Source organism: Sebastes fasciatus, chromosome 22 (genome assembly GCF_043250625.1).
Source record: "Sebastes fasciatus isolate fSebFas1 chromosome 22, fSebFas1.pri, whole genome shotgun sequence".
Classification (NCBI taxonomy): Eukaryota; Metazoa; Chordata; class Actinopteri; order Perciformes; family Sebastidae; genus Sebastes; species Sebastes fasciatus.
Window position 1 is genome coordinate 23,619,906 of NC_133816.1, and position 27,272 is coordinate 23,647,177.

General features: G+C 38.9%; 5 protein-coding genes and 1 long non-coding RNA gene across 6 annotated transcripts in view; 3 read left to right on the forward strand and 3 right to left on the reverse strand.

Annotated features, from left to right (window-relative positions):
* The window catches only part of LOC141760941 (lamin-B3-like), a 121,789-nt gene that overhangs the window by 37,597 nt on the left and 56,920 nt on the right, over positions 1-27,272 (forward strand). The gene's annotated exons all lie outside the window — the stretch shown is intronic.
* Positions 750-8,546, forward strand: LOC141761235 (uncharacterized). The gene is made up of 4 exons (XM_074624564.1): positions 750-1,059; positions 2,925-3,005; positions 3,293-3,383; positions 8,348-8,546. Exons 1-4 carry the CDS (start codon positions 750-752, stop codon positions 8,544-8,546), a joined length of 681 nt encoding a protein of 226 aa, XP_074480665.1.
* On the reverse strand, positions 3,289-11,346 carry LOC141761236 (low affinity immunoglobulin gamma Fc region receptor II-b-like). Its single transcript, XM_074624565.1, has 6 exons — positions 11,264-11,346; positions 10,364-10,423; positions 8,666-8,923; positions 8,306-8,551; positions 8,205-8,224; positions 3,289-3,381 (listed from the first exon to the last, which is right to left on the reverse strand). Exons 1-6 carry the CDS (start codon positions 11,292-11,294, stop codon positions 3,289-3,291), a joined length of 708 nt encoding a protein of 235 aa, XP_074480666.1. The 5' UTR covers positions 11,295-11,346.
* Positions 12,093-18,777, forward strand: LOC141760930 (uncharacterized). The gene is made up of 6 exons (XM_074624044.1): positions 12,093-12,232; positions 12,597-12,714; positions 14,667-15,008; positions 15,243-15,518; positions 15,597-15,722; positions 16,538-18,777. Exons 1-6 carry the CDS (start codon positions 12,224-12,226, stop codon positions 17,650-17,652), a joined length of 1,986 nt encoding a protein of 661 aa, XP_074480145.1. The 5' UTR covers positions 12,093-12,223; the 3' UTR covers positions 17,653-18,777.
* On the reverse strand, positions 19,281-21,782 carry LOC141760869 (uncharacterized). Its single transcript, XR_012592473.1, has 3 exons — positions 21,678-21,782; positions 20,953-21,041; positions 19,281-20,134 (listed from the first exon to the last, which is right to left on the reverse strand). It is a non-coding gene; the product is annotated as an uncharacterized LOC141760869 (long non-coding RNA).
* On the reverse strand, positions 23,746-27,075 carry LOC141761237 (uncharacterized). Its single transcript, XM_074624566.1, has 5 exons — positions 27,005-27,075; positions 26,461-26,718; positions 25,293-25,541; positions 24,813-25,022; positions 23,746-23,837 (listed from the first exon to the last, which is right to left on the reverse strand). The coding sequence occupies exons 1-5, from the start codon at positions 27,045-27,047 to the stop codon at positions 23,746-23,748; spliced, it is 852 nt and encodes a 283-aa protein (XP_074480667.1). The 5' UTR covers positions 27,048-27,075.

Here is a 27,272-nt window from a genome sequence, read left to right on the forward strand (position 1 = left end):
AAGGGAATTAATACAAATATATACATAAAGAAGCAAATCAAAACAGAAATATCAATTTATGTCGCATTTTTATAAATTAATTAATTAATGGCTAGATATATTTTTAATATTGTTTTTGCTACATTTAATGACACATTTATTTATTTATTATTCTTGATTTTAGCAGGTTCCATCCCACATAGTAGTATTGTTTCTATTCACTGATATTTATCTAGTTTACCTTTATACTTATACTTCCTGTTTTACTATCTAGTTGTACATGTATATATATATAAAAATATATGTATATATATATATGTATACATACTAGTACTTGTACTGCAGTAAATACTACTATTTCACATATATATGTATGTGTATATATACACATACATATATACATATATATATATATGTGAAATTATATATATATATATCAATTAGTCCAGGTCACACACACTCTCTTTGAGATACCACTCATTTATTGATTGAAGATGGTTTGTAAATCCTTGTGTGAATAGAGGTTACTAAAATACAGAGAATAAAATAGAAAACATGTGCAGGCATTAGTAACATGTAGTAATAATAAACAAACAGTATGGTATGAAATTCAATGCAAGCTAAACAGTTTAAACAGGAACAACAGGAGGAGAACAAAGCCTTCTGAACTATAAGGGAGCGTCAACAAACAGCAGCCTCAGGCTCTCATGCAGTTCAAAGAGCAGAGTGCACACAGAGGGGGATAGGAGGAGTTGTGCGACGGTCCCTTAATGACGGCCGTATGCAGAAGAAGAAGCTGCAGCCTCGGAGACGAAGTGAAGATGTTCTACTGGATGAAGAGGAGCAGCAGCGGCTCGGAGTCTCTCTCTGGTCTCAGTAACATGAACATGTCTAAAGCGGAGATCCTCAGAGGAATAGTGACTGAGAAGATGAGCACAGCAGCTCAGGAGATCTTAGCGGTGGTGGAGAGGACTGTGACCGGCTACGAGGAGGAGGCTGCGGGGCTGAGGAGGGAGGTCGAGCTGCAGAGGAGACAACTGGAGCTGCTGCTGCAACCGAGAGTCAAACTGGAGAGGAAAGGTCTGCAGATATCACACCGATATCACACCGATATCACACAGATATCACACCGATATCACACCGATATCACACAGATATCACACCGATATCACACCATATAACACCGATATCACACAGATATATAGCACCGATATCACACAGATAGTACACCGATATCACACAGATATAACACCGATATCACACCGATAGTACACCGATATCACACAGATATAACACCGATATCACACCGATATCACACAGATATAACACCGATATCACACCGATATCACACAGATATCACACCGATATCACACCGATATCACACAGATATAACACCGATATCACACAGATATATAGCACCGATATCACACAGATAGTACACCGATATCACACAGATATAACACCGATATCACACCGATATCACACAGATATCACACCGATATCACACAGATATAACACCGATATCACACAGATATATAGCACCGATATCACACAGATAGTACACCGATATCACACAGATATAACACCGATATCACACCGATATCACACAGATATCACACCGATATCACACAGATATCACACCGATATCACACAGATATAACACCGATATCACACAGATATATAGCACCGATATCACACAGATAGTACACCGATATCACACCGATATAACACCGATATAACACAGATATCACACCGATATAACACAGATATAACACCGATATCACACCGATATCACACAGATATAACACCGATATCACACAGATATATAGCACCGATATAGCACCGATATCGCACCGATATAGCACCGATATCGCACCGATATAGCACCGATATCGCACCGATATAGCACCGTTATAGCACCGATATAGCACCGATAAAGCGCAGATATAGCGCCGATATCACGCCGATATAACGCAGATATAATGCTGATATAACACAGATATAACACCTGCAGGCACACATTATGTGCATTGTTGAACTCCATTTAAGAACCGTCTAGAGCAGGGGTCAGCACCCTTTACTATCTGAAGAAACATTTAGGCAAAACATGTGATCATTGTGATGAAGGTAACACAGTTTATAGTCTAAGTATATAGTAAAGAAGTCTAATGCAGTGAGGGCCAAAGAGACAATGTACTACGGAGTATTAGGGCCACATTGAGGGAAAAAACATCTGAGATTTACACAATAAAGTCAGAATATTACAAGAAAAAAAGTCATATTTTGAGAAAAAAAGTCGTAATATTATGGGAATAAAGGCATAACTTTACGAGAAAAAAGTCGTAAATTAAGAGAAAAAAGTCGTAATATTACGAGAATAAAGTCGTAATATTATAATAAAGTCATAATTTTACAAGAAAAGAAGTCGTAATATTACAAGACTAAAGTCGTAATATTATAATAAAGTCATAATTTTCCGAGAAAAAAGTCGTAATATTACGAGAATAAAGTCATAACTTTACAAGCATTTCTGAAAGTTACAAATAGTCCCTTTAACTTCATGATAAAAATAATTTATATTTATTTTAGACAGAGAAAGGTTAAGAAACGTGTGGTAATTTGTAAATAATAGTAAAAATCCACAATTAAAACTCCGTACTATATTCATTCATGGAGCTCTGCAAGTCACTGCATGTTCTAGAACACTGTCCGGCACATATTTCAGAATAAAGGCCTTGAGTTAACAAATGAAGGGAAGCTTAGTTTGTTAAGCTTGTTTTCACATGTTGTTTCATGTGCTTCTTCTCTATCAAGCTGCGAACACGCGACTGCACCTTCATGTGTTTCCGGACACGTTCGGCTGTTTACATCTTCACTTTTAGAAAAATATATATATATTTATGTGTGTGTCTGACTTTGTTTTTCTTTTGATTGACAACATGAAGCCCTGATCCCAGACCTGGAGGACCAGGAGGTGGTGGTTCTGAGTGGTGAGGAAGAGGAGGAGGAGGAGCAGCAGCAGTCAGGTACGTCTTCACCTTTTAAACCTGTTTATACAATTAAATAAAAACAGTGTGGAGTTACTGTAAAAGTACTAAAACCACACTGCTGATGTTGGTGCTGAGCTGAGCCGGCTGAGTGTTGGTTAAACTGAGCTCACCTGTGTTCAGGTGGTTTAACTGAACTCACCTGTGTTCAGGCGGTTAAACTGAGCTCACCTGGTCAGGTGGTTTAACTGAACTCACCTGTGTTCAGGTGGTTAAACTGAACTCACCTGTGTTCAGGTGGTTTAACTGAACTCACCTGTGTTCAGGTGTGGAGGACACCGGCAGTCTGGGCCTCCTGTGGTTTGATGACGAAGAGGAGGATGATGATGGTGGTGGTGGTGATGAAGAGCAGCAGCTGTCAGCGATGAGCTCCAGACAGAGACGAGAAGATCTGAAGGACCCGGATTATCAAATCAAATCAAATCAAATCAAATCAATTTATTTTTGTATAGCGTCAAATCACAACAGAAGTTATCTCAAGACGCTTTATATGTAGAGCAGGTCTATGACCGTACACCATAGTTTTGAGACCCAACAGGATCCACCAAGCGCACTGTGGCCAGGAAAAACTCCCCGATTACTGGGAAGAAACCTGGAGCAGAACCGGGCGCAGGGCGGGCGGCCATCTGCCGAGACCGGCTGGGGGGATAGATAGATAGAGTGAGAGAGAGAGAGAGAGAGATAGAGAGAGAGAGATATAGAAGCAGCCACAATAGCAGTCTAGCAGCTGTAATAACTAATACAAGTAGGGCTGATAACACAAAACCAATAGTGGTGGATGGAAAGAGTGATAATACAACTATCGGAAAGCCAGCACTGTCCAGCATCTCTCCTCAGTACGTCCATGTGTGTTGGTGTGGGACGTCCCTGCGATCGATGCCCGTGCATTGGTTCCTGCAGCATCAGCATGCTTGCTGGGAGCTCTTGATGTCTTTGGCAGTGATTGAGAAGTGTTATTCTCCAGGCTGCCACATTGTCATTAGGTGTTGGAAATCCCTCGTTAGCATTGGTAGTCCCTCGTACAGACGTAGTTAATTAGGGATGGTAGCAGTTGGTGTCAAGCAGGCACCGACGCGGCAGCAGATGCAGCCACAATACCGGAGACCACCAAGATCCAGGTGAAACCCTGCTCCAAGTGTACCCATGCTCCAGGTATAACCTCGCTCCCGGTGTGATCCCGCTCCAGGTATGACCTCACTCCAGGTGTGACCCCGCTCCACGGTTAGCTGCGAGACAAGGAGGCACAAGGACTCCCGGGAAGGAATGAAGTTAGTAACAACATGGACATGGGACATGAGTATATACAGGTTCCATGTGAATCATAATTTAAAAATGTACTTAATTAATAAAAAACATCCTCAATTATTAACATGAACATACAGAAAGAAACAGACATCAGAGAGACAAACATTATTTTAACTGACAGGTTAGGCACTTTGTAAAGCAGAGAAACAATCTATCAGTTATCACTTCATTTATTTACTTGATTTATTTAAAAAAATTGACAATTTATTTTGCTATCAGTGTACCAGACAGATAAATACAACGATGTAAAGATATAGTATTTGATGCATTTTGGATGAAGAGATAAAAAAACAAAAAACAAACAGTATTGTTAAATTGACTCACTACCTGGTAGAATACTTGACTAAACATGTTGCATACTAGAGAGTACCAAATACATACTGAATACTAAACGTTACTTCAAGCAAAGTTTATTTTAAAGTCTCTAAACTTCCTTGTCCTTATAAATAAGTAGTATACTTCAAGTTTATTATATGAAGTATACTTAAATAAAGTTCAAGTATATTCCCCCCGAAGTATACATTATATAGTAAGCATATTAATATCAATGTGCTAGTAGTATACTTGTAAGTGTACTAATACAATACTTCTTGGGACTAAATCTACCCATTTTTTAGTCTCTAAAAGTATACTTTTAATTTTACTTTAAGTGAAAGAACAGTAAACTTTGAGTACACAACTAGTTTATACCTAAGGTTCATTTTGTACTGCAACTATACTATGAACTATACTACAAGTGAACTTATAGGTATATATGATAGGTAGAATATTATATGAAGAAAGCTGATCAGCTATAAATAACTTCTAGTAGTAAAAACAGTTATAGTGACATAAAAGATTAATTAATTGTGAAATGGGTCATAAAAACAACTGAAATCCATGAAGGGTTAAAAACATTATTTTGGTTAAAACCTCTCTAAATGTCAGAATATGTCCTATCTTCCTGTCCATCTGTGATCTACCTGTTAAGTCTGTTCTGAGATTGATTAGTGATACCTGCCGAGGCCTGAAGGGGAAGCTCGCGACTACGGTGCCTCATCCTCATGAGACTGCCAGAGAGTAGGCATCGTGTCACGAGTCTCAATACAAATATATATATATATATATATAAAAGTAAACTGAAAGTATACTCTCTTATTTAAATTTTTAAATAAGTATACTGATAGCACACTTGAATGAACTTCTATTTGGTAAAGGTGCACATGTAGCATGATGTAATCAGTCCTCCATCTCCTTCAGTTAGGTGTTTCTTCCTCATCGATCTGTAACACACAGATGAAACATATTCATGCACAAGATAATATTTTATAGAGTAACTACACCCAGGATATTAATTGTGCTTATGCTACCATCTGGTGGATGCTCTGTGCTCTGTCCATACCCTGTATGCTGTACAATAGGGTGACTGACAATGCAGAATCACTACATCACAGCTGGTAATGTGGGGGCTTTCTCAAACTGCCACCTCCCTACCCACTTCCTCTCTGATTGCACGTTCACATGGAGGGTCCGCCATATTAAGTCCATCCCAAACCAATTAGCGGTGAGTGGAAGTAGGTTATAAAACCCTCCAACAGCAAACCTGCAATGATGCTGACTTGCTGGCCACGTGCAACGGTGTTTTGTATCCATCATGGAACGCGCTCCGTACAAATGTAAGTTCTGTGCAACTACCCGCACAAACGTAAACTGATCAAACTAGTCAAAGTTGGAGAATAGAGGCTTTAATATCACACCGAGCATCCAACCTGTACTCGTCAAATACAGACGCTTGGTCAGAGGCCCTCGGCGTCTGATACCTATTCACTAAGGCACCCTTTAGTGTCCGTATGAGACGCACCGGGCTTTCAACTGAATCCAATGTAAACCCATCTGCACCTCCTTAGCTACAAGCTAGTATGACATGGTTGGTACCAATGGATTCCTTAGGTTTTCCAGTTTAATATGCCAGTTATGTGTCAATTTAAGTACAAGTACCTCAAAACAGATGTCAGTATCTTCCCTCTAGCTTTAAAACTGAGCCCGCTACAACCTAAAAACCTCAAGTTGTGTTCATGCGTTAAAGAAATTAGAGGAGTTAAAATTAATTTGCGTCAAGGTGTTATTATTATGTTAACTTTGACAGCCCAAATATAAATACAGGTTGGTTTTGAGCTAATATCAGAATGCTACTTTGGTCCTGCTGCAGACTTAAGGGGTCACTGAGGGATTCATCTTATCTTTTTTCTGTCCGTAGTTTTGAGCCGTGGTTTGTGTCGAGGCCGTGGCTCAAATTATTTGCAGCGTCTAAAACAAAACACCACGTATGACATACTTAGCTGGTGTGAACGTGTGAAACAGAAGTTCTCATCAAACATGTCTGGTCACAACTCCAAAGTGACATCTAGATACTGTTGTTTGAATGCACACATATGACTTCTTTAGCACTTTACTTCAAAGTGCATTAAATTACCTTCCTTCTTCAATCATGGGTTTAATCTTGATTAAATATTTTAATCCATTGACAGCCCTTATTTACGTAAATGTTGATTTGTATGTGTTTCCGACACAGTTAAACAACTGTAGTCTTCTAAATTCAACCCACAATATTTTTCACAAGCTACTTGATCTAAATACTGAAGGTACAACTACAAAATCTTGTGGTTTTTACAGAGTGAAGCACCTCCTAAACAAAGAATACAGACTGTCACAAAATAACGTTTATTAGCGACCGATGATATGACCTGCAGAGCTATGAGTCAATCACCAGAATCACCAAACCTTAGTATAATTTTAGTACCTAGCTGTTTCTTCCAGTAAAGTAGTCCCATCACCAGCAGCAGGAACAGTACGACCGTGACAACGGTCCAAAGCATATGAATGTCTTTGTCAGATGCTGGAAAGATGACAGAAAGTACTTTATTTAAAAAAAATACTGAGTCAATACAATACTGCAGGTCTGAGTTTGTGTTGGAATTGTTCTGCCCCGTACTGATCACAACTTGCACATTGTAGGTTTATGCAACACATTTTAATGCGGCATGCTTCCAGCCCAGTCGGCAGGAAAAATTGTTGGCATTGGACGTTTCTGCTAACCAGGTACGTATATGCATTGCATTCGGGTCGCATTTGGTCAGTACAAGTGACGTAGTTCAAAGAGTGAAAAGAGACACAGCGGTCAGCGTCATTTTCACTGTACAAACGTAGTCGTTTTAAGCCCAACCATGTAGTTGTTCTTTCTAAACGTAACTATAGTGGTTTGTTGTTACGTAACGTTGTTACGTTACATTGTTACGTTACGTTGTTACGTTACGTTGTTACGTTACGTTGTTACGTTACGTTGGTACATTATGTTGTAACGTTGCGTTGTTACATTGCGTTGTTACGTTGCATTCTTGCGTTACTTTGTTATGTTGTGTTGCTACATTGCGTTGCTACGTTACGTTGCTATGTTGCGTTGTTATGTTACGTTGTGTTACATCGTTATGTTACATTGTTATGTTACATTGTTATGTTACATCGTTATGTTACATCGTTATGTTACAGTTTTATGTTTATGTATGTTATGACCTGTTTTTAAATCAACGTTATCTGCTTTAATTTCAAAATAAAAGCCCTCAAGCATTTTTTTCTGTGGACAGAATTCCTTCATTTGTTAACACAAGGCTTTTATTCTGAAATAGGTGCCGGACTGTGTTGTAGAACATTCAATGATTTCCAGAGCTCCATGAATGAATATTTTACGGGGTTTTAATTGTGGATTATTACCATTATTTAGAAAGGGCTGACAGCAGCAGCTGAAGCAGCTGAAACGCAGCAGGTGTGAACACCCAAAGTGCCGCCGATCTGTGAGTTCGGTGTTTGGCTGCATTACATGAGTTTGTGCTGACTCACCCACTTGCTCAGAGAGCGTGCTGTTTAGGAGATTATAGAAGTTAGCACAACTAACCATCAGTGTCTGCATTAAAATAGCAAAACAGTAAATATTGTCCCACCTCTGACAGACAGCCAGCTCTGTGGTGATTCTCCGGCTCCAGAGATGTTGCACTTGTAGAGTCCTTCATCAGACCAGGAAACACTATGGATGGTCATGTTTCCTGTAGAGTTGCTCCTGATGAGGCGGCCATCTTTATAGAAATCAGCTGTGAGGTCCGAGGAAGTCTTCTTGTTTCTGCAGCTCAGAGTCACATCGTCTCCCTCCATCACAGGAAGGACTGGACTCTCCAGGATCACTGAACCAGCTGGAAAACATTACAAAATGTTTGGAAGCAGAAGTGCAATAAACACAATACTTTAGAGGTAATATTTTTGTCATTGATATGCGAGTTTAGAGTTGAAATCTGCAATCAACCTACCAGTGACAGTGATGTTGACAGTGTTGCTTCTCTCTCCTCTTCCACCTTCACACCAGTATTCTCCACTGTCTGATGTAAAGGCAACGTCAATGGTGCAGGTCACCGTTGATGCCACTGTGTTATTTGAACATTTTGGAAAGGATTGGTTGATGTTCCTCACTTTCCATCCAGCTGAGACATTGACCCCCTCACAGGTAAAATAGACAGACCCGTATTCAAAGAGCTGCAGTCGGGTTGGAACAATACGAAAAGCTGCATCTGAAAACAGACACAGAACAATGTGAATGAAGAACTTGCTTCCCAGAAAGAAACCAGGTGCATACTGTTATAAAAAAGGAACGTCTGCAGAAATGTGTCTTAAGAAGTGAGTTTAAGGCAAGGAGTTGCAAAGCCAGGGAGCCCTGATAACAACAGTTCTATCCAACCAGTTCTTATTCCCATCCAACTCCCCGGTGGATGGGGAGTTGGATGGGTCCAACAAACACAGGGCTTTCAACCAGGGATATGCATTGCATTCGCGTCACATTTGGTCAGAGCAAGAGACGTAGTTTTAAAGAGTGAAAAGAGACACAACGTTCAGCGTCATTTTCTCTGTACAAACGTAGTAGATTTAAGCTCAACCATGTTGTATTTCTAGTCTTAAGCAGGTGTTTTTGTTTAATTCACAACAAAAAGCAAGTGTTAACATAATATGTGACGAGTTGAGATAAGAGCGTATTGTTCTGTCACCACTAGTTGCTACCCAGGACATAGGAACAGGGAGGAGACCCTGAACAGAAGAACCCAGGTTGTGATCTGACTGTTACTGGTGTTAGTTAGATTTTAGTTTGCCTTTAGTTTGTTTATTTGTTAAGGGATCTGCGGGGTTAGGAGGTGTGCTTTTGTTTTCTTTGTCTGACAGTTTCGCGCCACCTGAAGCCCTCATTTTTTTTTATTTGTGTGCTCTTAGTTTAAGTGACTAACTTTTATTTCCTTTATTTCAACCACTACCGCAATAAACCAAGTGATTCCCTAAGAACATTAGCGTTATGTGGCTTCCCTTACCCCTAGACCACCTCTGGGTTGTAACACTGACTCATACGGAGTCAGAAGTTCATAAATGTAGTATGGATAGCTAGATACCAGGTTAGTCTTGAAACAAAAATGTTAAATTGATTTGAAAATTAACCTCTAGCCACTGAAGAAACATTTGGACAGAGGTGTGGTTGTAAAAATTGAACACATTAAAAAACCTGCTGTTACATTTTGGACCAATTGTAGTTGAAAGAGACAGTTATTGCTTCGGCATCATTTGAAGGAATAACATAAATCCAAAGAGATGAGATGACAACGCTCTTAAGCAGTCAAAGAGCACTCTCAGGTTTTAAGCTACAGGTTTTTGACTATGGATCAAATAAAATGAGCTCACATTTACTGATATTTAGGTGCAGAAATAAAGCCAGAGTTGCCAGGTTCTACTGTTACATTAGCGGAGTGTCATCAGCATAATAGCGAGTTCCGGGTCAGTGCTCTCAGACTTCATTTTTTCTCTTCCTTTTGAAGAAAAGAGTAGAAGATTTAAACTTCTTGAAACCCAAACCACGAACTTGAGATGGTATTTTGTTATGCAGGTGTTATATGAAGCTGGCTTTAGAGTTAGGGTTAAGGTTTTAGGGTTCGGGTTCCGGTTCCGGTTGGGAACGACTAATTTCTACTTACCAGGTGGCTTAGAATAATTTTGCTGAACATGTGCAACCAGCAGCATCAACACATTCATCACTGGAGAGACAAAAGAGGAGAGATTTGTTTATACTGTATGAAGTCCAAAACGTTTGTGCAGCTGTGAAACACTTAAAATGTTTCTTGGTACCAACCATGTCATATTAGCTTATGGGGAAGGAGGTTAAATAAACTCCAAACTTATGCTAAATTTTGGCGAGGAAAAACTGGCATAGCAATTTTCAAGTCTCAAGTTTTGGGGTAAGTCATTGTCAAGTCAGCACACTGACATACTGACAGCTGTTGTTGCCTGTTGGGCTGCAGTTTGCCATGTTATGATTGGAGCATATTCTTTATGCTAAATGCAGTACCTGTGAGGGTTTCTGGACAATATTTGTCATTGTTTTGTGTTGTTAATTCATTTACAATAATAAATATATACATACATTTGCATAAAGCAGCATATTTGCCCACTCCCATGTTGATAAGAGTATTAAAAACTCCATTTAAGGTACATTTTGAACAGATACAATTTGTGTGATTAATCGTGATTAAATATTTTAATCGATTGACAGCCCTAATTTGAATATTAATGGTTTAATGAAATACCTTAAAACATCGCAGAACCTAACATGATTTGGCATATAGCTTCCATAAAGGACACCTGACACAAATACATCTGTTGAAATGCAAATCGAATCTGGTCCATACGTTGATTCTCACAGAGGAACTTCTTTAGTTCCACAAATATAATTACATGTATCGATACACCACACAATAAAAAGGGATAACTTAGTCATTTATCTCTAAAACTTATATGTTACCATCGTTTCTATTTAGTTTACTATTATTTATATAGAGGAACAAGGCATGGAGAAAGAAGACAAATGCAGTACTCACTCAGTCTGAAGCAGAGAGCTGTAACCTCCATGATGTCTTGCTGCTGACTGTCTGAGCGTCAGACTGAATCAAAGCTAAATACAGAATGATGCAGTTGAGAACTTCCTCTTCCTGTGCACATTATTTCCGGGGTTAAGCAGGCTGCAGCTCTAGCTTTAAAATACTTCAAATGATCTTAGATTTGGGCAAAAGGTACATAAAAAAATCACTTGTAGTGTGCTCTAGACACTCTAGAAAGTGTGCTTTAAAGTATACTCTCCGTTAATTACTAGCTAAATAGTTTTTATACTGCAAGTACACTTGTAGCCCACATTTTAACAGAGATTCGAGTCTGCTACTCAAGAATACTTAATCATACTTTTCCTAAGTGTATCTTGATCAAAAGATTAAGTATGAGTAGGCCTATAAGCTAAGTATACTTAGACTTCTCTGTAAATTTGTCAGTATAGTTGCAGTACAAAATACAGGTGGTTTACTTAGGTGTAAACTAGTTGTGTACTCAAAGTTGACTATTTTTACATTTAAAGTATACTTAAAAGAATACTTTTATAAACTAAAAAGTGGGCCAATTTGGTCTAGAAGTATTGATATAGTACACTTAAAAGTATAGTACTAGTACACTGATATTAGTATACCTACTACATAAAATATACTTTGGAAATATACTTGAACTTTACTTAATTTTCCTTCATAAAATAAGCTTGAAGTATACTACTTTTTCCTAAGAGTTACTGTTTTAGAGGCTTTTCCATCCTGAAAACAAATCAAATTGAAGGGTTTCCTGAACACTTGGAAGTCTGAGTATGAAAGAACTATTAATACATCAACTGTTTTTACAACAGGTTATACAGACTTGGATCTAGTAGGCTGAGAGGAGGGACTGCAGAAGATAAGACTGAGCAGGCAGATTTGTTTATTTTAAAGACTTTGTACCCTGTGCAGCTCGCTGACTGAGAAAACATGCAAAAGGTAAGAAATCATTTTTAAATTAAACTTCTGCTGCTAAGATTTGATTTTTTAATTCAGAGAACACTTCAACTTTCTCGGAATGAGAGCAAGTTTGCCGTCACTGTTTTTTTTTTTATGGAACATGACTCATTTTTCACAGCCCGAGCAGACGGACTTATGCACTCAAAACTGTTCTGAAAATGTCTTTTAAACGTCTTCATCTTGTTGTATATGAGTTGAATTGAATGAGTTAAGTATTATCCATACATGCAAACAATTCTGACTGTATTAAAAGATCAATATGTTTATTTTTCCAGAACATCAAAGCATTTTTGTCAACATGATCTTCCTATGAATTTAGTTTGTGGTTTAATTTAATCCCCAGCTCTGCATGATGCCTGGCCGGACGGACAGACTGTCCTGTAAATCTCAACTCAGTGTTTCCAGCTCTTTGATTTTCCATCACGCTGTTGCCTTCCTTCTCCTAACACACTCCCACGGAGGTAAAGTAAACATTATCCATCCATCCATCTGCAACCGCTTATCCCGTTAGGGGTCGCGGGGGGGCTGGAGCCGATCCCATCCGACATTGGGCGAAGGCGGGGTACACCCTGGACAGGTCGCCAGTCCATCGCAGGACGTATACATTAATATGATGATAAAGCGCATTATTGTAGAATATAATGTATTCATGTACTGTATGTGCTAAATAGGATGGGCAAAACAATGTTAATAAAATGCAATGCAATACAAACCCACCTCTAACTACGACCTCAGTTATAAGGTATAAAGATCACTGTCTGCTTCTTACTATCATTTACAACATTAAAGATATGCTGATTTGCTCATTACTGTGCATCATGCAAAAATGATTACCAGGCAGCGCTGCCTTGAATGCAGAAAAATTGTCACCTCAGAAAAACTCTGTGGTGAAAATGGAAATGAAAGTGTCTCTTTTGTTTGTTTGACTGATATGGCTTGTTTGACTTTGGCAGGTCAGTTAGATAAAGGCTGACCTGGATAATGTCGGGATCATATGTTGGTTTATCATTAACGTTGTGCAGAGTTAATTGAAGTGCTGCTGGCTTATAGATGTCTCTAGTCCAGTGTTGAATACATACTGTAATTATTTGTTGCAAACAAATTGTGTTTTCAGAGTTGTGTTTTTAGCGGTGCCAGCAGCATTAGAGATGGCAATGTCAGTCTATTGGCCCGTCGATTGGTCCACCATTTTTGTCCAGACTAAAATATCTCAACAACTATTGGATGGATTGCCATGACATTTGGTACAGATACCCATGGTGCCCAAAGGATGCATCCTAAAGACATTGGTGATCCTCTGACTTTTCATCTTGCGCCACCAGCCGGTCAAAGTTGTTACTTAACCTAGGAGATATCTTTACATTTATTTGAAAGATTTATATAAACTTTTGTAAAAACATTCATGTGAATTGTAATAACTTTGGTGATCTTCTGACTTTTCGTCTAGCGCCACCATCAGGTCAACTTTTCAACATGTCCAATACTTTGTTTTATAACCAAATACCTGCAGACATTACTAAAGACATTACCATTACCATTACTAAAGACATTACCATCAGCCTCAGCTGCACTGTGGTTTGTTCTAACAAGCAAGATGGTTGTAAGATGATGCACATGGTAAACATTAGCTGTCTCAATTTGGATACTTCCGTTAGTACACTTCCATGTCGTACACTGTGCACACTATTTACTTATTTGTGTAGTGCGTGTATTCCGACAGGGTAGTGTTGTCTCAAATCACACACGGCCGCTATGTATTTACTGAAGCTCGGTAGAACAGCCGGTGATAGGCAGCCAATTACTACTGTTGTGTCAGCAGTTATTCAAATCAGACGGATACGTTAACCCAATAATGGCTTCTATTCGACCACAGTAAAGCACATTTATGACAAAAATTTGTATAGTTCAGTGTTTAGAGTTTCACTTGCAACTCCAGCAGCTTCCTTGCCCGCCATTTTCATAAGTTTGAAACAGGTTGGTGGCCCCTCCTCTTCCGCTATGTAGCAAAGATGGCGACCAGAAGTGTCCGGCGTTATGAATACAACATCCGGGTACTCGTAGTGCACTTCATTTTGCCACACTTCTCAGTATGAACGCACTTATGCGCTCAAAATAGTGTAAGTACGGAAGTACGCGAATTGAGACACAGCAAGTATATCTGCTTACCACCAGCATGCTAGCATGTTGATGTTAGCATTAGCTTAAAGCATACTATAGGCATTGCTTCGATGTTGCTCTTTCGTCTATTCTTGTTCTGTCTCTTCTAAACCCTAAATAACATCATCAATGGAAAAATTATGAAGCTTTAACCTGCACTTCAATTTCCATTCCAAATAAAAAAGTTGGAAAACAACAGTTTAGTCAAGTGATGATACTGGAGTAGGAAATTAAAAAAACTATGTTTGTTCCTCAGGTCAGTCTCAGGCGACTGGTCAACCTCAGCCAATAGTGGCAATGGTCGGTGATGACATCACTTTGCCATGCCACGTGAAACCTGCCACGGATGCCGTTCACCAGATGCTGGAGTGGTCGAGACCTGACCTGAACCCCAGATTTGTCCATTTGAGGCGGTTCGGCGAAGACCAACTGGTTGATCAGAATCCATCCTACAAAGGAAGAACATCGGCGTCCATCGACAGACTGAAACAGGGAGACATGTCACTGACGCTGTCCAAAGTGAAACTCTCTGATGAGGGAACGTACAGATGCTTCAGTCCAGGGTTAGAAACAGACTCTAGTGTTCAGCTCATTGTCGGTAAGTGAACATACTTGTTGATGGAGCATCCTTATAGTAAACGTGAAGATCCTGTCAAATGAAACCAGCAACATCTGTAGGGAGGGTTTTTCTATGCAAAGTGACAGCCATTCATTCAAACTGTTAACTTACCACTAACTAAAACAGGAGTTCTGTTTTGTGTCCTTAAAGTCAATATGGATAACCACATCATTAAACTCAGGCTGATTATTCTCTGGCTTTTCTCTTTCACAGTACCAGTATCAGTCACCACCATTGAGATAACCAAAGTCAGCAGTGGAGTGTTACAGTGTGAGTCTGAAGGCTGGTATGCAGAGCCTGAGGTGTTGTGGCTGGACGGTGAGGGAAACCTCCTCTCTGCAGGACCTCCAGAGACAGTCAGAGGTCCTGATGACCTCTATATTGTCAGCAGCAGAGTGACTGTGGAGAAGAGACACAACAACAGCTTCACCTGTAGAGTCCAACAGAAGAACACCAACCAGACCAGAGAGAAACACATCCAGGTTCCAGGTGAGTTATTCATTTATTATCAATGTTTTAGCTTTAAAGCGCTGATTTTTAAACAAATATGTTGTTTTATCTTCTCAGATGATTTCTTCACGGACTCGTCTGGTGCTAACTCTTCTGCTTCTACCATCATTGGTTTGGTTGTCGGCATCTTGTTTATTCTTGTGGTCGCCTTCGTTGTGTGGAAATGGAGACAAAACAAAACCAGTAAGTCAAGAGTTTTTTAATACAACCCTGAGATGGTTCAGAATGTTCTCATACACCGTTCGTAGCTATACCTACAAAGAGTAACGCACTGTAATTCGTATATATCCCACAAAAACAATTCATATGTAATCCACGTAATTGTGAACCAGGAAGTATAAAGAGCGCCAAACATCCCGAAGGGAGGAGGTCGGGGGGGATTGGTGGGTCATAAAACACCAGACTTTCCACAGGAGACCGCTGATCATGTCCCGTGTGAAACCAGAAGTCAGCGTTGATTTATTTGTCGCGCAAGTTACATCACCTCCGTTGTCATTTTAAATGAAACCACGATCTTTCCCCTTAACCTAACTAAGTAGTTTTTGTTATGTACTTAAGTAATGCCACTTCCGGTGTGGCGAAACTTGATGACGATCTTTGCCTAAACCTAACTAAGTAGTTTTGTTGCCTAAACCTAACAAAGTTTTTCCTATGAAGACGGAAGTTTATTTTGAAAAGACTGGAGTGGAAAGCTGACGCTGGACATTCGAAGGAAAAATGATGGATAACTTTTCGCAAGATATCATATGAACCATTGTATAAACATACTAATTTTACTCATTATAGTGACATAAGGAAGAGGTTTTACACCTTTGGTTTTGGTGAAATACATCATTTCCATGCAGTCATTTTAACAGCACATTCCATATTATTATCATTTAGAGGTGTTCATTGTTTTCAGTCATTTTAATGCAAACAATGTTTTAGCTTCTTGTTGATACGCTTGTTGTGCTTCTGCAGCTAATGTCCGTCTTTTCTGTTACTGTTTCTGCACACAGAGACCAAGAAGCACCATGTGGATGAAGAAACATCGGGAGGAGGAGAGAGGAAGAGCAACTCTATAAATAATGATTCAGAACAGGAGTCTCTCATAGAAAGAGAAACAGACAGCAGAGAGAAACTCACAGTAGAGACAGAGATAATGATGAATCAGGTCAAGATGGAAGAAGATAATAGCGCTGAATGTTTAAGTGAAGAAACAGGACGTTCATGTCAGATAGAGGAGGAAACACACCGGGAGAAAGCAGAAGGAGAAATCAACAATACTTTAGCAGAGGGAGAAACACAACCAGAGGAAACAAAGTCTATAAATACTGAAACACCAGCTCCAGGTCCAGCAGAGAGAGGAACACAACCAGAGCAACCAGAACAACCAAATACTGAAAGAGCAGCTGAGGGTCAGATGAATGGAGATGGAAAACAACAGCAGTTCATGACAGGAGAAGAAGCAAAGAATGATAATGACAAGGACAGTGAAGAAGATGAAATAAAATCTGCTAAAAACGAAGCAGCAGGTCAGGATTCAACTGATGAAGAAAATAATGATTTTGACCAGACAGGAGGACAGACGGTGAAGATTGACCCCACTCCATGTCCAACAGAGAGAGAAGGACACACAGATAATAATAGAGATAGGAAAGATGGAGTGGACAACACAACACCTCTGTCTCCAGCGGATGGACCATCTCAGAAAGATGAAGAGGAGGACACTGAATCTACAAATAATGAACCAGCAGATCAAGGTTCAAATGAGGGAGACACACAAAGAGATGAACTCCAGGCAGGAGCAGAGAGAAACACTGAAACAGAACGTCCATCTTCACCAAAAACAGATCGGCCAAATGAAGAACAGCCAGAGAAGAGTCCCGACAGCAGAGATGGAGAGGACGGTATGACATCCAGGAAAGGAAACACAACATCTGACCAGCCCCCGACAGCACAAGCACACAGTGATGTGGAGAATACAGAGGAAGAGACAGAGAAAACAGAGGGAGAAACACATGGAAAGCAACGTATTAATGGTCAGCCAGAGATGCAGCTGAATCAGGCAGACATTAATGATGCAGCAACATCAAGAGCAGCATCTGGAAAGAGAAGACAGAAGAAGAAGTGACAGAAACTAAAATGTGGCAGAAGAAGAGCATCATCCGAACACCGGAGGAGATGAAGCTAGTTATTCAAGTGGCATCCCAGATCTTCAGCATGTGACGGGAGTAGAAACAGACCAACAACAGAGCGCTGACGATACAAAACTATAGATAAAAGGAAGAATGCAGATCAATTTAAACTGCAGCTGGAGGAGCCAGACGACAATGAGAGGAAGCTCCAGTCAGAGAAAAGGAGGATAAATAACGCTCCAAACTTACGCAAAATTTGGGCGAGTATAATCGGTCATGTCCATTTTCAAAGGGATCCCTTGACCTCTGACCTCCAGATCAGTGAATGTAAATGGGTTCTATGGGTACCCACGAGTCTCCCCTTTACAGACATGCCCACTTTATGATAATCACATGCAGTTTGGGGCAAATCATAGTCAAGTCAGCACACTGACACACTGACAGCTGTTGTTGCCTGTTGGGCTGCAGTTTGCCATGTTATGATTCGAGCATATTGTTTTATGCTAAATGCAGTACCTGTGAGGGTTTCTGGACAATATCTGTCATTGTTTTGTGTTGTTAATTGATTTACAATAATAAATATATACATACATTTGCATAAAGCAGCATATTTGTCCACTCCCATGTTGATAAGAGTATTAAATACTTGATAATTCTCCCTTTAAGGTTCATTTTGAACAGATAAAAATGCGTGATTAATTTATGATTAACTATGTACAATCATGCGATTAATCGTGATTAAATATTTTAATCGATTGACATCCCTAATTATAATATACGTTGTCTGCTTGTAGAGGAAACACATAGTATTCCAGCTGCCTTTCAAACCAAATGCAACCAGTTGCTTTAATTATTATTGAAAACTAAGAGTGCATGACGTTTTTGTATTCATAATTTTGGATGTTATGATGTTTCATGGTCTGAGTTCATTGTAAATAAAGATGTTGTGGAGGAGGCTGTGATTGCACTGACAACAAGAAAAGTCATTTAGAGCTTTTTTATTTATGTTTTCAGCATCATGTTAAACTTCTAAATTGTCTTTTTATTACCAGTTTGTAATATGTTGCATCAGTGTGATGATACTGTATGTCCTTTATGAAATAAACCCAAAGATCTCCGTCTGTCCTGCAGTTCTTATTGAATAATTATATTTCATACAAGGCAACTAAATAGATAACGACAACATAACAAACACACTTTAATAACACACTCATTTATTTATGTAATCAATCAGAAACATGTTCAGCGCTCGTGTTGTGTCTTAATATACGACAACAGTCATTGTATTTAGCAGCTAATGTTGCACATTGAAACATGAACATGTTAGTTTCTGAGGATCGGGGAGATGGATAAACTCAGGATATATGATATTTATTTATTCAAAGAAACTTCTCTTAAATCTTTATATTCCTCACAGTTCATTAAGAAGTGAGATTCTCTCTCTGCTGTCTCTCTGATTGCTGCAGAGCTGATTCACCTGTTAAAATCTGCACACCTGTAATCAATCTACTCATCAACACTGCAGTATATCAACTCCAGTTCTCTCCATCACTCTCTTTCAGAGCGTTATCTCTACTGTGTTGGTCACTGCTGTGTCCGTATTCTCAGCAGGAAGTTCAAAATAATTCAGATTAATGAATTATTTCAGTATATTTCTTGACTAAAACAAGAGCAATAACAGTCAGACACCTTTTTAGTTCAAGAATCCCCGACTTTATTATAGAAAGGTCGGACTGATGTGACAGCATCATGCTGGTGGTCGACCACAGTGACGGCATTTAAAGCTGCTTCTGATAAACAGACGTGTGAACAGAGCAGATAGAACGACGAGGTTTCACTGTTACACCGCAATAAAAGTAAACTGTTGCTTCTGTACTGACTGATCACATCGTCCAGATGAACAGTTAAAACAGGACTAATAAATGCACAAACACTATACTCTCTTTATTTCTAATATACAAAATCTGCCATCTTTTGTTTTGAATTCAGTTTAAAGCTTCACAAAGTGCAAGTGTAAATGGAAAGTGTAGCTATATTTATAAGTTAATGACTTGTTACAGAGTGAACAGAAGACACAAATACAACATGTTGACATATGAACGGTTTCATGTAGCTGCTGGCTGATTATTGGATAACATGCTTTTGTTGCTGAGTTAAAAAGAAAAAAAAAATCCGTTGAACACAAAGCTGCAAATTCAACATTATTAATGTTTCTTCTTCTCGTTCACACATTAACACGGAGTCTTCTTCAGTCAGATGTCTCTGCTCTGTGTGGCCTCTAACTGGGTCACTGAGTGAAGTAAGTGAAACCACAGATGTGTGTTTCAACAGTTTAGCAAATAAGAAATCTTCAAGTCAAGTAAAAAAGAGAGAATGTAGAGCTCAGATAGCTGAAGGTGTCCCAACGACAGCTGGATCTCTGACTGTCACCAGGACGGCGTCTTCGAGGCTTCGGTGTCCTGCAATCCTTCATCTTTTCTATGGAAGACAACATTTACTGATTAACACTAATATCATCACGGCCGTGTCTCTTGTGTCTCCAGCTCTCCCCGTCTGTCTCTATGGGTCTTTCTCAATCCACCCCTTACACCCTCTCCCTACCTACTCCACTCCGTTTGTGTGTTCGCATGGAGGGTCCAACATATTAAGTGCCATCCCAGACCAGTTAGCGGGGAGTGGAAGTGAGTTATAACACCCTCCAACAGAAACTATGTTTCTTGTTTATGCACCAAAACACCAGATTCTTTGTATGTCAAAATAATCTTGGCAATACACCTGCCACCTCTCTCCCCACACGGTTTCTTATTTAGCTTATTAATTATTAGCGTTTTGTATAACAGTTGCTGCTTGATGTGAAACCATGGTTACGAAACGTTAAGACAGTTTCCTTCGGAGAGAGGGAAGTTGGTCGAAAAGCTAGATGCTGTATTTATACACTACATCTTAAAGAGGGGAGCTTCATTCAGCTGTGAGCGGGACTACAAACGGAGATCACGGTCTGGTTTCTGCTGTCTCTCTGATTGCTGCAGAGCTGATTCACCTGTTACAGGCTGCACACCTGCAACTCGTCTACTCATCAACGCTGCAGCGGATCAACCCTAGTTTTTAACACCCTCATCTCTCTCAACTATAGTCTGGACCAGTATCTGCACCACACCGTAATATATTCTGTGTTCTTGGCTGATTTTTGACATTTAAAGGAGCATACATACAGCTGTAGTGTGGAGAGTTCAACATCACTTATAAAAGAGTGATTAGTGAGATTAAGAGGAAGTTGCAGCTGTGAGTGTCATTACCTTCAGGACCGGAGCGTAGAGAAGTTCCTGCTCTGAGTGTTCGGCTGCTGTGGACCTCGGAGTCGCTGCGGAGTTTAATAATCCGGATTCTGCTTTAGAAACAAGTATAATTCATGTTAATACACAATAAATCTGATCATATTTTTCTTTTGTTTTATAGAATGATATAAATAAATTCACATTTATACTTTGCCATGGTAATCTCTTGTTGTTTTAAAGACCGTTTCACACCTGTCACCTTCAAAGAATACAGTAAGTACTATCCTATTCTGAGGTGTGCTACACTGAGAGGCCATTAACTTCTGTTTGTTTTAACCTTTTCGAAGCATGGATAAAAATATGAAAATAAATTCTGCAAAAAGAGATTTTTCTTTGAGTTAATGCTCTAAAAATGTCCATTTATCACACCATGCATCTTTTACAATTACTGTGAATACTTTGAATTAATTGTAAATGTACATGTTAGTGAGGTCAGAGTAGCAGTCACTTTGTTGGGGTCAACTCACATAATAGTCAAACAAACAAACAATTGTCAAAATAACTAATATAATCATCAAAATAAACAAAATAACAGTCAAAACAACCTTAACTCCCAGGTGAATTCTACATGTGGACCTTAAACCAGATAAAGATGTGATGTTGAAATGTCTGTAGTTGTGTTGTGTGTGAGCATCTTTTTAGAAAATATGTGAAATTGTCCACCTGCATGTGAATAACAAACGAACCCTGTTGTGGATCTTGTGGAGTTTTACTCATCGTCAAAGTAGAGTAAACAGGTTGAAGTGAGGATTCATCGTCGTCATCATCTGAAGGAGAGAAACATCAGAAAGCAAGAGACACACGGTTAATTCTAAATACTGTTAATAGACAGAAGGGGTGAAAAGAACCCTTCATCTTCATCAGTTTGTGGTTTTCTGCTGTAGTTGGACTCGAGATGGAGGCTCAAATTATCAGCAGCATCTGCAGTGTCTTAAATAAAACACCCAGTGAGCCACACGCTGAGAAAATGTAAAAATAATCCACATCATCATCGGTGCTGCTGTCTCCGACACCTCAACTGTCACGTCCAACATGAGGAACAGGAACTCTTGTTATTATTTTCATTTTCTCTGTGGTTAACCTTCTTAAAGATGATATATACCCTGTGTCTCTCAAAGTGTACATGTGCTTATAAAATATAAAACAATAAATATATAAGTAATCCATTAAAGTCTTGCCGTGTTCCTTACATCAGGTTACCTTTGTTTTTTCTGGGTTTTGTGACGACGACTGCATACGTCACGCCGTCTGGATGCTCTGCAGCGTCCTCTCCATAGACTGACACAGAAAACACATTTAGTTTTAATTCTTTAGTCATTAAGTTAAAAAATAAAGAAATATATAAATGAATGTGTTGGAGTTTACTTACAAAGTTGTTATAAACAACTACAGTCCTCACCATTATGACTGTCCTCGTCTGAGCGTGACGCTGCTGTTGGCGTCTTTGAGGAAACTGATCATATTTTTCTTTAGTTTTATAGAATGAAATAAATAAATTCACATTCATACTTTGCCATGGTAACCTCTTGTTGTTTAAAAGACCGTTTCACACCTTTCACCTTCAAAGAATACAGTAAGTACTATCCTATTCTGAGGTGTGCTACACTGAGAGGCCATTAACTTCTGTTTTTTTTTTTTTTACATTTTCAAACCATGAATAAAAATATGAAGTGAGTTGATGCTCCAAAAATGTCCATTTATCACACCATGTATCTTTTACAATACTGTAAATACTTTGAATGAATTGTAAATGTACATGTTAGTGAGGTCAGAGTAGCAGTCACTTTGTTGGGGTCAAAATAACGCAGGATGTAACGATACCTGTCAAAATATTAGTCATCGACATAAATAAAATAATGGTCAAAATATTAAAAAAAATTCTTTATTCACATGATAGTAAAATGGTAAAACATAAAACAACAACAGTCAAAATAAACAAAATAATCTAAATAAATAAAATAATTGTCAAAATAAATAAAGTATAAATCAACATAAGTCAAAATAGTCAGAATAATCTTAACTCATAATAATCAAACAACAAAATAATATTCAAAATTAAACAAAAATAGTAAAAATAAACAAAATAAACAAAATAATAGTCAAAACAACCTTAACTCACTAACGGGTGAGTTCTACATGTGGACCTTAAACCAGATACAGATGTGATGTTGAAATGTCTGTAGTTGTGTTGTGTGTGAGCAGCTTCTTAGAAAATATGTGAAATTGTCCACCTGCATGTGAATAACATACGAACCCTGTTGGAGATCTTGTGGAGTTTTACTTATCGTCAAAGTAGAGTAAACAGGTTGAAGTGAGGATTCATCATCGTCATCATCTGAAGGAGAGAAACATCAGAAAGCAAGAGACACACGGTTAATTATAAATACTGTTAATAGACTGAAGGGGTGAAAAGGACCCCTCACCTTCATCAGTTTGTGGTTTTCTGCTGTAGTTGGACTCGAGATGGAGGCTCAAATTATCAGCAGCATCTGCAGCGTCTAAAATAAAACACCCAGTGAACCACACGCTGAGAAAATGTAAAAATAAACCACATCATCATCGGTGCTGCTGTCTCCGACACCTCAACTGTCACCTCCAACATGAGGGACAGGAACTCTTGTTATTATTTTCATTTTCTCTGTGGTTAACCTTCTTAAAGATGATATATACCCTGTGTCTCTCAAAGTGTACATGTGCTTATAAAATATAAAACAATAAATATATAAGTAATCCATTAAAGTCTTGCTGTGTTCCTTACATCAGGTTACCTTTGTTTTTTCTGGGTTTTGTGACGACGACTGCATACGTCACGCCGTCTGGATGCTCTGCAGCGTCCTCTCCATAGACTGACACAGAAAACACATTTAGTTTTAATTCTTTAGTCATTAAGTTAAAAAATAAAGAAATATATAAATGAATGTGTTGGAGTTTACTTACAAAGTTGTTATAAACAACTACAGTCGTCACATCATGATTGTCCTCGTCTGAGAGTGATGCTGCTGTTGACGTATTTGAGGAAACTGACGGATAGAAAAGCAAAAATGTTTCGATCAACAGAAACACAGAAAAGACATTTAAAGTTTAATATTTCAAAAAGTGTAAAATATTTATCAACCGACTATCAACAACTGTGTAAAACTGTTACATATCAAAGAATACTACAAACACAAGTGTGTTAAAATAGATATAAAGGAAGGCAGGATATAGCTCAGTACATTTGTTGGTTAGTTCGGGTGCTTTTCCCCACATCATTAGATTATTGTATAGTTACATTAGACGTTTTAAGTTCTTTAAGCGGTTTCCTTCCATTTTAAGTAAAAATAATGGAAAACAAGTCAAAATAAATTGACCAACATGAAGTTACACAAGCATGTAACATGATATCCTCAAAGGTTATAGGCTAAGGGAAAGTTGAAAATCACATTTTAATCCGTCTTATAATATTTTGTTTGATTTTATATTTGTAGCTCTTTCTGGGAAACATCATGTGATACACAGGAAATTACTTGTTTAATATGTCTGTTTTGAACTGTTTAGTAACCATCAATACAATATATAACAATATATAATAATATATATATGAATTAACGGCTGCTTCAACGCAGCAATAGTTTTTGAGTTTCTCACAGCCACGGCTCTAATTTAAAACTCATAACCTAAAACATCTGATGGCTTGAGCTTGTTGAAGGCAACATTTAGTTATGTTCAGTTCAGCTGATTATTTGACCTCCTTGGAACTGATTTACACGGTTGCTTTCTTGTTTAAGTGGTTCGTTATTGATACATATCATATTACGGTGATGAAGTTAACTTCTCTGTACCTCTGTGTATCCTCATATGAAGGACTCCCACCTCCACCAGCATCACAACCGCTATTAAAATGGTGACGACGACGACCGGCAGCAGGATGAAGAGCTGAGGGCCATCGGAGTCGGAGTCGGAGTCGGAGTCGGAGTCGTCGGAGTCGTCGTTGTCGGAGAGGAGCTCTTCGTGAGATGATGTTGGAGAGATGGTAGGAGAAACGGTATTTGCTGTAACATTACAAATAACACTACGTATTGAACTTTAACTGTAAATGTAAATTTTTTTAAACATGAGAAAGTTGCAAAATATAAATATTGATAACATCACATCACAATGATCACAATGTTTACGACACTGGCAGGCACATTCCTTTAAAAAACAGCCATACTGAATTTATATTAAGCTTCAAACAACTACATTTGTCAAAGTAGAGGTGACATCAATTTGCTCATATACAACTCGTCTATATGTTGTTTTGTAACACTGTTCTGTCTGACCTCTGACAGCCAGCCAGCTTCCTGGTGAATCTCCAACTCCAGAGATGCGGCAGTTGAAGACGCCTTCATCAGACTTGGAAACATTGTGGATGGTCATCTCCCTGGCTGAACTGCTCCGCACGGGTTGGCCACCTTTGTAGAAACCGGCCGGGAGGTTGGAGGACGGAGTCGTCTTATTTCTGCAGCTCAGAGTCACATCGTCTCCCTCCGTCACAGGAAGAGCAGGAATCTCCAGGATCACATCTCCAGCTGAGCAACATGTCAGTAAAACGTTAGTTTTATGTACAAACTCACAACTAGAATTACTCACAATAGAACGCTGATTGAATCAAGTAAGCAGTAATTTAACACAGTGACAGACAGCCCTAATAATAGAAGCCATGAAGCTGGTTGGTTTAGGTTAAAGTTACAGATTAGTTTGGGGATTTATAAGTATTACTACTCCTAGTGTGCTTCCAGGTAGAGAGGAAGGCATCCCAGACAAAGTCCTCACACACATCTGTCTCCACGTTTTTTACATTTCCCTATACATTTTGCAAGATTCTGTAAAAATATAAATTGAATAAAAATGTTAAAGGAATACTTACTTGACCATGTTACCTTGAGTTATTGAAGAAATCTTTGCTTTCCTCTCACGCCTCCACAGTACAGAGAAACAAAAAACGGAGAAAAGTCTTGATGAATTGAAGTAAATGGGGGGGGAGGGGGGGGCGTTTAACAACAGCAGAACTACATGAAAACATCAGTTTACTAACTCTCACACAACTTGTGCAGAATAATCCAAGATCCATTTGTATGCTCACTACTCGCCTGAAGTATATTGGCCGTATAGTGTTTTAAATAGTCAGGTTTTAGTGAAGATGTGTGTGTTTTATGAAGTAGTGAGTTTACGACCGGATAAGTGAGACTTGGATTATTCTGCACAAGTTGTGTGAGAGTTTGTAAATGACCCCTCATTTACTTCAATTCATCAAGACTCTCCTCCGGTTTTTGATTCTCCGTTCACCGTGGAGGCGTGAGAGGAAAACGGAAACGTTTTCTTCAATAATTCCAGGTAACACGTGGTGAACCTGATTGTCTTGATCTGATCTGAGAACAATGCATATCATCAGTTGAATGACAGGTTAAAATAGATATGCAGTGGCTTTTGGAGATGCTATAAACCTACCGGTGACGGAGATGTTGACACTGTTGCTCCTCTCTCCTCCTTCAGTCTCACACCAGAACTCTCCGTCTTCTGTTCGATAAACTCTCTTAATGGTGCAGGACCCTGTTGGCGTCTTAGTATCACATTCTACATCAGATTCCTGGTTATTCCTGATCACTCTCAAATGAGTCGAGCCATCAGATCCCTCACAGTCAAAAGAAACAGAGTCGTGTTCGAAGTATTGCTGTCTGTTTGGTGTGACACGAAGAAAAGCTGCATCTGAAACCGAGAAAGAAATTATAGTGTCCAAAAGAAACATTCAGAACTATGACATAGGAAACAAAATCAACAAAACCACTGTACAGTAGCTGTCTACACCTTGTGACAGATTAAAATGGGATTTGTTGCAATTTTTTAAACTTAACCAAACTCAACCTCTCCAAAAATACAACATTAAACAAAACTGTAGGAACTTAAATCACAGCATAGAGACAAATACAGACTTTAGATGGAGAGAATAATGCAAAATGTTTAGTATCTTTAGGAGTTTCTATTTGTTACTCACCACTTTTCGGAGTATAGCTGTTCAGCAGAGTGAATTCAAGCATCACTGGATGAGCAAAGGAGCAAAGTTGAATATCAGACAGACGGTTGGATATACAGGATGTAAAAGGTAGATAAAGAATAAATGAAGTCAGTACTCACACAGTCTGAAGCACAGAGCGGTGACCCCCATGTTGTTTAGCTGCTGACTGTCTGAGAATGAAATACAGCTCTCTATATAGGCGAGGACTTCCTCTTTCTGTGCAGGTTATTTTCTGAACCAAACCTTT